A 12,295-nucleotide genomic window follows, 5' to 3' on the forward strand; every position below is an offset into this window, starting at 1 on the left:
GAAAGCAGCAAGAAATTGAAGATGTGGAGAGGGAAAGGGGAAGATTTTCATTTGAGATATAAATATACTACTTGCATTCTCTGAACACATGTACACACGCACACGCGCGCACACGCACACGCGCACACACACACACACACACACACACACACACACACACACACACGCACACACACACACACACTTAAGAAATGTATATAGTTGCAAAAAGGGAGGTGGGACAGAAAAGCTCAACTGACCCTGTATAAAACCTAGCCTGTAAATAGCTGACCATGTGCACTATGGGAAATTGGAAAAGAAAATTTCCCTACAGGGATCAAAAAAGAGAGTTACTGTAATTATTATTACTCTGGTTATAAACCTAATAGCAGTGCTTACAGTAATAACCACAATTATTTGAAGAATTGCAAAATGAAAAATGGAAAAAAAAGCAAACAGTTAGATAATTTGTCACTTTAGCTTAAAAAAGCTACAATAAATTACACATAACAGTATACTGTATGCTTCAGATGTGAACTGATGTAATATGGAAGACATACAACGAAACATTAGATAAAAGCATGATGATGTGTTTTTGACTGAAAAGAATAAAGGACAGCACATTTTCTTACAGTATGGCTGTTCAGAAGGTTATGCTGTCAAAAGTCTTTCTTTCATCTGTCAGTGGGCGAGAAAGAAAAAAAAAAAGAGGAGAACAAATTGCTAACTGCATCATAAAATAATAGCGTTGATGCTATTTTAATATATGCCCTATCAGATATTGTTTTGAGCATCGAGAGCGTAAAATGATGAGGCACCTCAACAATCTTAACAAACTCTCTCTCTGTCTCTCTCTCCTTTCTGAAAGCAGAAATAGAAGCTGAAAGCAAGCATGTGAGTGTGCGTGTCTGTCCTACCTTGTCTACAGGAACAAAATAATAGTTGAGAAAAGAAAGCTGAGATAAAAGTGTTCTATCATGCATAGATAAACACTGCAAATTCCTCTTCATTATGTCAGTGTTGTTTCACTACTGTTGGTGAAGCTTTCAGAATGTTCATATATGGAAACTTTATCATAAACCGGACACATGACAACCCTAACCAAACCATTAAGAACATTAAGATGAATAACGGCAGTCGTTCAGGAGAGTTAAATCTGACTTTGCCAAAGTGTAAAACCCCAAGTGTGTTTAGTAATCAGTCTCTCACTTCCCATGGTTGGTCACAGAACACAGGCTGTTTCTTGGTGTACCTTCAGTGACCATGTCAGAAGTAACACAAAGCATCTGAGCCACATCATGCACCGTCTGCCATGTCTGATGTTGTGTTTTCACAGTCTTTTCACAGAGTTTTCACAGTCTGACGGCCACTACACATGCTCCTGCCCTGCCCAGACACAGAGGTGCTACCTGGAAAGCAAGAAAAATAATCACAGTCAACAGCTGGATCCTAAAAAAGTGCAGCAATGGATTAGTGGAAAATTGTAAATCAGTGTAGTCCCCTTAAGACAGCAGACAAACACAGTTAGTGACTAGCTGGTGAACATAGTTGAGCATTTAACAGAACCTGATATTTCCCTCAATAGTTGGTGGAGACCAAAAACAAAGAGGTAATACTGGACTTACATTCATCAGGTGGCCAGAAACACAACTCCAAATGAATGCTGATGTTAATCCTTATCTAACTGATGTTTAAATAGGCAACAGTTTACTAACAAGTTCACCATATGAACTTTAAAGGTGATCATATGTTATCTAAAGTCTATGCTCCGGCCTCATCACTCCCTGCAAGAAAACAGAGAGTTCAGCACAGCAGGGACTTGGGAGTGAAGATAATCCTGTGGGTCTAAGGGGAGCTTTGGGTCTGCTGTGGATGTCTAGTTCTGTTAGTTTTTGCAGCCACTGCTTCTATGCTAATAGTCAGTCAGAGCTGTCTGTCACCTTATTTCAAAAACATGAACTTACCACCCACATTATCTGTCTTGGAAGTAAGAAAGATTGACAGATTTGTGCTAAAGCAAGCAGTGGAAGTGGTGCTACAAAGAAAGGACAGACAACGCACCCACCGGTTTGTTTGTTTCAGTTTCTGACAATGAACAGAGGAGACATTTAACAGACTCAACATGTCCCCTCACATCTCAGTTTGTCCTCCTTCCTCTGTTTCAGTTTGAATGTTTTCTGTATTCTGTATCCGCTCATCTGCACCCCTCTCCTTCTCAGAATGGTGCGTTTCTCTAAAATTGCAGATTTCCAGCAGCTTTGGTTGGAAATCCTCTAGAGGAGATGAGGTATAAACTGAAGTGTGACAGACTTGTGCTGAGTGAGCTCGTTAAAAATAGTGCCTTCTTTTCCTTACTGCTGCGATGTCAAGGACAATATTAGAACAAGGAAAATGTACATTTACATAACAACAAAAAAACATGCCAAGATACACAGGAGAGGAGCTTGAAGAAGGTCAAACTGTGAATGTGTGTATTTATATAGCAACTTTATTGGCGTATATCATGATTTATTACTTGTTTTTACTGAACAACCGTCAATGTGTCTACTACGTAAAAACTAGCAAGTAGATACATAAAAATCGGCTGATGGTATGTTTGTATTATATGAGAATGGAGCATGTTAAATTGTAGAGACTCTTTCCTTCCAAACATAAACTGCATGTGTGTGGCATTTGTGTGTGTACCTGTGTCCACTCGTTTGTCTGAGGGTCGTAGGCCTCTACAGCATTAAGATACACCTGCCCGTTATAACCGCCCACAGCGTAGAGGCGGTCACCAAGGAGACAAACACCAACGGCATCTCTGCTGATGCTCATGGGGGCAACGGCCGTCCACACATCTGTTTGAGGGTCATACCTGAACAGACACCACACACACACAAACAACATACAAAGTGAGAAATGATGTTAACAAAAGTCTATTTTATTTAGAGACAGTTGAACATTTTGGGATATATGAACTTCTTTCTCCTTTTTTCCAAAGCGGGGGGGGGGGGGGCAGCTAGCTTGGCTCATTGAAAACACACTACCAGCACCACTGAAGCTCATTAGGTAACAATATTGTATCAAATTTGTTTAATTTCCTGCCATTTTGTCATCACTGTGGGGTTGCTAGGTATGGTACCGTTGTGCCTGTACAGAGAACTATATTGAAATTAGGGATGCATCCAACTTTTTCAGTCCAGATTTTGACACTGCTGTAGAAGTGACTGGGATATTTCTTCCACAGTATGTGTAAGGCAACATTGCTTTGCTCACTTTGTAAATGAAAACGTTACAAATGCATACATTGAAATAAATATCCTGATTTGTTATATATGTTTATACATCCAGCGCTGCTAGGATCCTGTTGAGGCTGCGCAAACATGACCACATCACCCCCATCCTCAAATCACTCCACTGGCTTCCTGTCTCACTCAGGATTGAGTATAAGGTCTCCCTCCTTACCTATCAGTACATCCATGGTGAAGCCCCCCCCCCTACCTCACAGGAACTCCTCACCCCACAGACCTCAACTCGCACCCTCCGATTTGCCTCAGGGTACATCCTGAAACCTCCCAGGACAAAGCTCCATACACTGGGAGATTGGGCTTTCTGCTCAGCTGCTCCCAGACTGTGGAATGCTCTCCCGACCACCTGAGGACACCACAGACTGTGGATGCTTTTAAACGTGGCCTTAAAACCAACCTTCTTAGGAGGCCTTTTGATTGAACTCTTGCCATTTCCCCTTTTTGTTTTTGTTTATTTTATTTTTCATATTCATGCTCTCCATGTATTTTTATTCTCCATGTGTTTTTATTTTTGCACTTAGTTGTTTTATCATGTAGCACTTTGGGATTTGCGTATATATAAAGTGAATTAGAAATTAACTGTATTATTATTATTATTATATTTTTAAATATTCAATCACGCACCAGCAATTTAGTAAACAATTAACAGGAATTACAATTTAAGTGTAAACCATTTAAATGTAGCAACAAATTGGTCATCAACTTAAAACAGGAATTGTAATTCCAGTATATAATTTGTACAATATATAAACATAGAATTAAATTGAATTGAATAGATCGGCCCCTATTGTCACCTATAACAGATCCAACTATTTTGAAATTTGGACAGAACCAGACTAGCCGTTTCCCTTTATGCTTAGCTAAGCTAATCAATCAATCCATTATGTGTAGAATAAAAAACTAAATCCAACTTTGGCACCCCCCAAGCGGTAATATCAACAATGACACTGTGGCAAACGGCAGCATTTGCTGCTACCACCGCCTACATATCTGAAAGTATCACAAAGACTGTGCCGACTTTCACTGGGACTTTCTTTTTCTATTTAAAAGACACAACAATCAAATTAATCAAATTATACAAATACAGTTAGACATCACCTAAAATATATTTAAAATACAACACAAATCACACACACACAGTAAATTAAACTGTGCACTACTTATATATTCCACACACACACACACACACACACACACATCACCTTTCCACACAATCACTTAGCCGAGATGCAAGGGACGAGGCCGGAGCATCATGACCTCCGATGGCGTACAGGAAGCCATGCCATGTGGCCACACCCACACCTCCACGCCTTTTAGCCATAGGAGCACAACCATTCCACCTGTAGATTGAGATTGTAAACATCAGGAAGAAAAAGAGACTTTCCTCCACCAGTGAGGAATACAGAAAAATGTGCCAACTCAAGATATTCCAAAGGGTGCTGTTTAATTAAATAGGAGACTATTTTCAGGGGAACAATAAGAACTTTGTGACAGTGAAGACCATAATGAATGTGCAGTGCTTTCTTAACAGAAGTTGTTTATATTTGGTCTACTCTAACATCCTTAGAGAGTTAGCTATCTCCTTTCATCTGTGGATAATAACCTTAAAAGCACAGAGGTGCTTTTCTAGAGTAGAAAGTAAAGCAGTAAAGTAGAACAGAAGTAGGTAATTAATTCTGGTAAAATCAAGTGACCTGTTGGTGTGGGGGTCGAAACACTCCACTGAACGCAGGCAAGATGAGCCGTCACGTCCACCTACTGCATACAGCCTGGGGAAGACAGAAGATGGTGTTACTCCTCTGGACACACAAAACACCTGCCACACAAAACACTGCACACATTTCTCGACTCTGGAAGTCTCTTTTGAACTTAGTGGAGATGGTACAAGGCTGTATCTGTGTGTGTGTTTTGCAGAATTTGGGGAAAAAGTGAGGTGAGCAAAACCAATTAGCCAACACTCTTGGTGTGCATCACAACCCAGAGGAATCAGTGTGCGTGTGTGTGTGTGTGTGTGTGTGTGTGTGTACAAAATGCTGTCTGTGGATAGTGTTGGAGCTAAATCCTGCTCCGGTCTCAGGTTTCAGTCAATTAGTAGTCAGAATCTCAGATGATGATGTGTGAATCCTTTTTTTTTACATAGGATGTTGCCTGAGACAGAGTTACATAGATCAAGCTATCACAGCTCTCATGTGCATGCCAAAGAGTGGCGTGGACACGCACTTTGCACAAGGAGAAAGAGGAGAGGGAGAGAGAAAAAAGGAGACTTTATTGAATAAAATATCAAAGGAGAGAAGTGGTCTCCCTCCGTATTTTGGCAGATGCACCTGGGCAAAGTTGTAAACTGGAATCAACTTAAAATACAATGAGCTCCAGCAGACAAAGAGCCCAGAGAACACACAACACATACAGTACATGCAGTTACAAATGCAGATAGCCTCTCTCACGCACACACGCACACACACACACAGCCTCTCTCACGCACACACGCACACACGCACACGCGCACACGCACGCACGCGCACGCACGCGCACACACACACACACACACACACACACACACACACACACACACACACACACACACACACACACACACACACACACACACACACACACACACACACACACACACACACACACACACACACACACGCCTTTCTATGTAGCGTCTCTACAAGGCTTTGAATAATAAAAACATAGGTGCAATATTAAAACTATGACTTGTACTGTTCGCTGCAGGAGAACTCTGGGGCAGTTATTAAGGAGATTCAATTTCGAATTTATCAAATCCCACTATTATGGTATTTGTGCACCAGTGACTGTGAGTATTGTTACATTTTCCATTACTGTATCATGCTAGAGTGTGTCGTGCAGGAAAGCATAGCATTTACAGTAACCTAACCTAACCTCTATTACCTGTTTCTTTTAAACTAGCAGAGTGTGTTTGTCATGAGATGCTCTGGGAATGCTCTCAAATGACAAAGTCATATTGGTTCAGCTGCTTTCTGCGGGACCAAAACGGTTTGGTTTCAAGCAGTTGAAAAAGTTTCTCCATTGGTCTCTTCTCGAGAGAGATTTTGCTTATTAATTGACATCTACAGTATGGTATACAGTGGCTATGTACTATAATGAGGTGGGGTGGTACAGTATGTGTACAATTATACAATATAAATGACAATAGTACAGTAAGCAATACTGTGTGTAATTTCTACTGACAACAACTTCAACTTCAACTTGTATCCCCAAACAGACAACTAAAAGCATGTTCAGTGTTACACTGCATGTGCTAGTATTGAATCTTTAACTTGGTTAAACGCAGATGAGTGAAGCAATATGTGAGTTGATTTACTTACTTGCCATTGAGAACAGCTACCCCCGCTGTGCTTCTTGGTGTAGCCATACTTGCAACAAAGCTCCACTGGCGAGCTTGGGGGTCCCACCTAAATAGAATTATGTAAACATCTTCTCAGTCCTTCCAACAACTACTGAAATATACAGTGCAGTTAGGAGATTTTGATTTCCCATCACTGCATCTTTCAGCAGCAACACCTGTTTCCAAAAACAGACCCATGTTTTCATCCACAGTAACTGCTGTCAACAGATTTTATTTGAACTATTTTCAACTGAAGAAATAGTCCCCACGTCACGAAACTGTCAGCTCGCTGTAGTAGGATGGAAATATCTCAAAACCTGGTTAAATGAAACCAAAGTTTTTTGCATGGCTAAATACCATAAGATGTGAGAATATATATATACTGTATATACTAAGTAACTATGTAAGTGAGAATAAATATATAAATATACACACTGTATATGTATATATATATATTTTTCTTATATGAATAAACTGATCCTTTACGCAAAGCAAATAAAAGAATAAAAAAGGTGTGTGAAGTATCTTACCTTTCTACTGTGCTGAGGTAGCTCCAGCCATCATGTCCTCCTACTGCATACATGGGCCCCTCTAGGACAGCTACGCCTGTGATACACATCCACATGTGTATGATTAATCATGGCAACTTAACAAAACACCTTGGACAAGCTCATAAAACCACACACATTTAGGACAAGAGTGTGAGTTTTTCATTGTGTGTGTAACAACACCCTGGACATCAGGTGTGCAGAGTTAGCAGCATGTGGACACCTCCATACTCCAGGGATGTATCTGCCAGAGCATCTGTGGTGCCAGATGTGTGTTTGAATCCCCATCTCCCTTCACACACATGCACACATTTTTTAAAAACAATGAAGCACCAGCAAAGCACGCCTTATCAAATGTTGTCATGGTAATAGTAGGCTTGCACAGTGAGTAAGGTGACTGTCCTGCACACAAAATACACAGGTTCAGTCTGTTAAAGTGGTCTTGAGCATGACCCTAAATTGTAAATGTATTTATTTGATTAACCAGCATTTACATTAATCAACATTTCTGTAAATGCAACAGTGTACTGTAGTCCTACCAAGCATGCATGTCTTTAGAGTGGGAAGAAACTGGAGCATCCGGAGAAAACCCACGCAAACTGGCCTGGATTCAAACCAAGAAACTTCTTGCAGAAGTGCTTACCACTGAGCCACTGTGCCTAATTGCTAAATTGCTGTTGAGGTGCTGTTGTGTAACTGAAACTGACCTTTGACCTCACTTTGTTAGAAGTGAAATGACAACTTTTTTAGCAGAGATAAAAGATCAGTGCAGGAGCCACATACTGTATGTTGTTTATAGTCTTATTTATATAATTTATTATTATTATTATTCTATTGTGCACTTATGTTGTAGGTGGTGGGCGTGTTTATTGCGGTTTGACCAGAAGCGATAACATGTTTGTACTTGTTTGTGCTTTGCCTGTTCACCTGTTTTTAGGGTTTGACAGAGAGGGGGTGAAGCTGGGAGCAAACACTTTCTGTTCACCAAACATACTTATATCGACAAAACGTAATTATACATTTTGTAACTGCAGTGCTAGTTTTATTTTACGTGTGGAGGAATAAATCATTGCAATTCAATCTTGTGTGCGTCAGTGCATTTTTGTATTTCTCTGTGTTTAGTTCTTCATGGCAGCACTTTGTTTGACAGCTAACAGCTGCAACAATCTAATATCTCAAAATTCAAATAACATAATCCAACATCTTTAAAAGGCTTGCCCAATAGACCTTTTCAAGCCCTTTTCGGCTTGAAATGTATTTATTTGTCACATTTCTTCTCCAACATGGGGCTTACCCAAGCCATGCCTGTGGGTGGACATGGGAGGCATAACACTCCAGGACTTGCTGTGCGGGTTGTAACACTCCACAGTGTTTAGAGTCTTGAGTCCATCGCGGCCGCCCACGACATAGAGACGGCCATCAAGGACGGCTACACCAAACTGTAGTCTCCGTCCACTCATGGTGGCTACCTGCCTCCACGTGTCCCGACGCAGACAGTACTGCTCGATACTGGTAGCGCCTGGAGGGAACAACAGAAAAACATGTCAAATAAATATGGTGCCCTTGATATGCTCTAATTTTACCCTTCTGATGAACCTGACCAGGATACCCACTCTCAAGATGTCAGTTCAAGGTAGGACTATGCCACTTTTATTTACTCCCCAACAGTAGATTCAGTGTATTTGTGTGTAAAGACAGACAGCCTGAAAGCACACATGGATAAATGAGCTCTATGTTATAACATTTTCTCATGCCTGATCATGGTTACAAGACAAAAGATGGTTATTCCATCAAACCAGAATTAAGAGGAAATATCTGTGAATTTTGTTTTGATAGATTTAACATACCCCTATATACCCTGTCAGTGGCAGGTCTACAGGGGGGAAATGGGGGGCAGACCACTGCCCCCCTACCTTTGGTGTTAAAAAAACTGCCACTATGTTCTATAACATTAAAAACACTGTAATATTAATTTATAAAAACAATAATTGTAGCAATCTTAGCCCCCTACCCCTCAAATATTTAGCTACGTCCCGGCATCACACATGCAGAGCTCTGGTGGCCCTGCATCCCTGCACAGACTGGAGCAACAGAGCAGCCCTTGAGCCTCTGAAGGTGAAGTCAGTTTTCTCAGGTGTAGTTCAAACACACTCCCCACACACATTCCCTCCTTTTCGTTTTGCTTTCTCTGTCTTTTTTTTTAACATCTTTTGCAACAAATGCTGCCAATAAAAACATTTGAAAAATACAAAAACAGTGGCTGGGTTGGCTCAATTGGTAGAACGGGCGCACATATATATGTCCCCAATGCAGCGGCCGCAGGTTCGACTCCGACCTGCGGCCCTTTGCTGCATGTTATTCTCCCTCTCTTTCCCCTTTCATGTCTTCATCTGTCCAGTGAAAATAAAGGCCTAAAAATGACCCAAAAAACTATCTTTAAAAACAAAACTAACTACAATAATATACTGTACAGTATATACACTACATATATGAAATATCTGTTCAGTGTTTTCGTGCAAGTGCTTGTTCTACCTTTTGTAGCGTCCATGCCCCCAACGGCGAACATGGCCCCAACAGTTGCCTTGCGGGGCCGGGTGCGGGGACTCTGAAGTTGGGGCTGACGCTGAGGCAAGAGTTGATACTTCATCCCTTCCATCAACAGTCGCTGGCACTCCATACTGTTCCGGAGCAGAGGGTTGGACTCCAAGTCTGCCAAGAACTACACACACGATAATAAAAAAATTCACTATCAACAAATGAATGCAGGGTAGCTGTATACTGCATGTGCGGGTCACAATGTTATCACTGATTGTGGAGGTCTGAGGGTCGAAAGAAAGCTGTTCTCTCATTGATTGAGAGATTAGATCAAACCAGCAGCCATTAGTGTGCAGCCACACACACACACACACACAGACAAGCACGCACGCACACACACACACCCACGTACACTGATCATCAAACACACTATGGGACTAATCTGTCCCCAGCATCTCATCAGCTCTCTAGTCCGTACCCTCTAACCTCATTTATGACCACACACACATACACATACATAAAGACAACCAGGGGCTGCAGCACGAAGCACTTCAATCCACCAGACTGTAGCTTAAAATTCTTCCACAGGAAATCACTGCCTGTAAGAGAGGCAGGGTGATGTGAAGCAAGTTTTCCCCGGAAGGAGAGAAGGCAAGAATTACATGATTTACATTTAGACAGATGTGTGTTTGTGTGCGCTTGCGTATGTATGTGTGAAAACAGACGGAAAGATGTAGAAGTTCAAAAGGAGCCAGATTTTACCTGCACATATATGTATGTTGGTGGGGATGTTCAAAAATGGTTGCTAAGTTTCAAAAACAGAGAACAAGTATAATAAAGAGCATTTGATAAAAAAGACACAGCAGATTTATTTTTTACACCCTTTTCCTCTTTGGTGTCTCCACCACCACAAAAAGAAAGATTTGGCCCAAATAATTTAATTTGGTCGCTGAATATAAAATCAATTTTTCTAGCCAGACGTGGAGAGCGTAAAGCAAGCATGGTAAATGGATAAGCAGCTTACAGGACAGGGTGAACACACACTTCCATTGCACACAATCACCGATTACAACAAATTAGGGTGAACCCTATTTCGGCAGAACTGTGTGTGTGTGTGTGATAAAAGACAGTGATAGAAAACGTGCTTGTCCTCTCCTGTGCTATTTATCCATCACACTGTGAAGGATTGAATGTGGAGGGCATGATAAGACTGAATCCTGCAGACATCCCACTTTCTCCTCTCTTTACCTCACAGTGGGAAGTGAGAGTAGTCCTCCCTTCTCCGTTTTAGCATAGACTTTGTCAACTTATGATTTACACACACACACACACACACACACACACACACACACACACACACACAATGTAATGGGTATATTTCTTTTCTTATTTTCCGCTATTATTATGACCAAATGGTTAATTGAGGAAGTAATCAGCAGATTTATCAATGTCCATTGTTGTTAAAGACATCCACACACACTTACTGTCCAGTCTTTCTGTTTGGTGCACAATGTCCGATTTACTGCCCACAGATGTTTCTCTGAGAAGATTAGACCGAGCGTGTATGTGTCTGTGTGTGTGACAGTGTTAATGGGTAGAAGGGATTAAAGGTATTAATTAGGTGCAGTGATATCCTCTTGATGAGTAATCACACAGCGGCCTAGATAAGAGCTGACTAACTCGTTGATGAATATCGATCAGATGTCTGTGTGAGGTTTATACGTTGTATTACTAGCATGTCACAGCTCATGAGGTTGCTGAATTCATTCATTTATCCATTTAGCATGGTGGTGGTGGTGGTGGGGGGGGGGTAATACACTGTTAGCGGTTTAGCTCAGCTCTATGTCTGTCTTGTCTCTGCTCTCTCTGCTGTAGTGCCATTCTACTGCTTTTCCATTCATCTTCTCACCTGATTACATGTTACAGCTACTTGTGATTTTAGCTGACCAGGGCAAAGTCTTATATCTGAGGTGTTCATACTTTATACCACACAAGTGCAAACCTGGGATATGTATAGTCACAAGCAGAGAAGATGGAAAAAGGAGGGGGGTTTATCTCTACAGCTTCTTTATATATAGTAAGGGAAATGACCGATGAGGTAGAGGAAGAGAACAGATAATTTAACTGCGGTTGAGAGAGATTTCACACTTAATTAAGGTTTAAAAATGTGTGTGTGAGAGACCATCCAATGCCCTAGGCTGTAACTGAGGTTCTGCCTAGCATATAAACTTCTCAGCACCACATTATCAGTAAAGATACTCTGCTGCACAAGCAAGGAAGAGGAGAGAGGATGAGCTACATGCACACACTCAGAAAAACACAACAAGCACAAGCACACACGTGTCAAAGTAACAGTTGTGATCTGCAGTTAGCGTAATGATTATAGTCCCTCAAATTGCCTAAAACGGATAGAGACAGAGAGACGGACTAGAGCCAAAGGAGGTAGAGAAGACGGAGGAGGGACAGAGCACGAGACAAATTTAGCCATGAAAAAGTCCAGCAGATCGCCAGGAGAAAGACTGACAAACTGACTTGCCTTACACATTGATGTAACAGATAATGAGACATGA

The 12,295-nt window shown here is 41.2% G+C and overlaps 1 protein-coding gene across 2 annotated transcripts in view; it reads right to left on the reverse strand.

Annotated features, from left to right (window-relative positions):
- Positions 1–607: 607 nt before the first annotated feature.
- The window catches only part of klhl5 (kelch-like family member 5), a 45,344-nt gene continuing 33,656 nt past the window's right edge, over positions 608–12,295 (reverse strand). For both annotated transcript variants that reach the window (XM_034858368.1, XM_034858359.1), the window contains exons 6-13: positions 9,723–9,909; positions 8,485–8,709; positions 7,173–7,248; positions 6,623–6,709; positions 4,964–5,038; positions 4,472–4,609; positions 2,665–2,836; positions 608–1,388 (exon numbers count right to left, since the gene is read on the reverse strand). In XM_034858368.1, coding sequence (XP_034714259.1) covers positions 1,332–1,388; positions 2,665–2,836; positions 4,472–4,609; positions 4,964–5,038; positions 6,623–6,709; positions 7,173–7,248; positions 8,485–8,709; positions 9,723–9,909 — 1,017 coding nt within the window. In that variant the 3' untranslated portion in view covers positions 608–1,331. The remainder of the gene's footprint in view (positions 1,389–2,664; positions 2,837–4,471; positions 4,610–4,963; positions 5,039–6,622; positions 6,710–7,172; positions 7,249–8,484; positions 8,710–9,722; positions 9,910–12,295) is intronic.

Source organism: Etheostoma cragini, chromosome 2, assembly GCF_013103735.1.
Source record: "Etheostoma cragini isolate CJK2018 chromosome 2, CSU_Ecrag_1.0, whole genome shotgun sequence".
In the NCBI taxonomy this organism is placed as follows: domain Eukaryota; kingdom Metazoa; phylum Chordata; class Actinopteri; order Perciformes; family Percidae; genus Etheostoma; species Etheostoma cragini.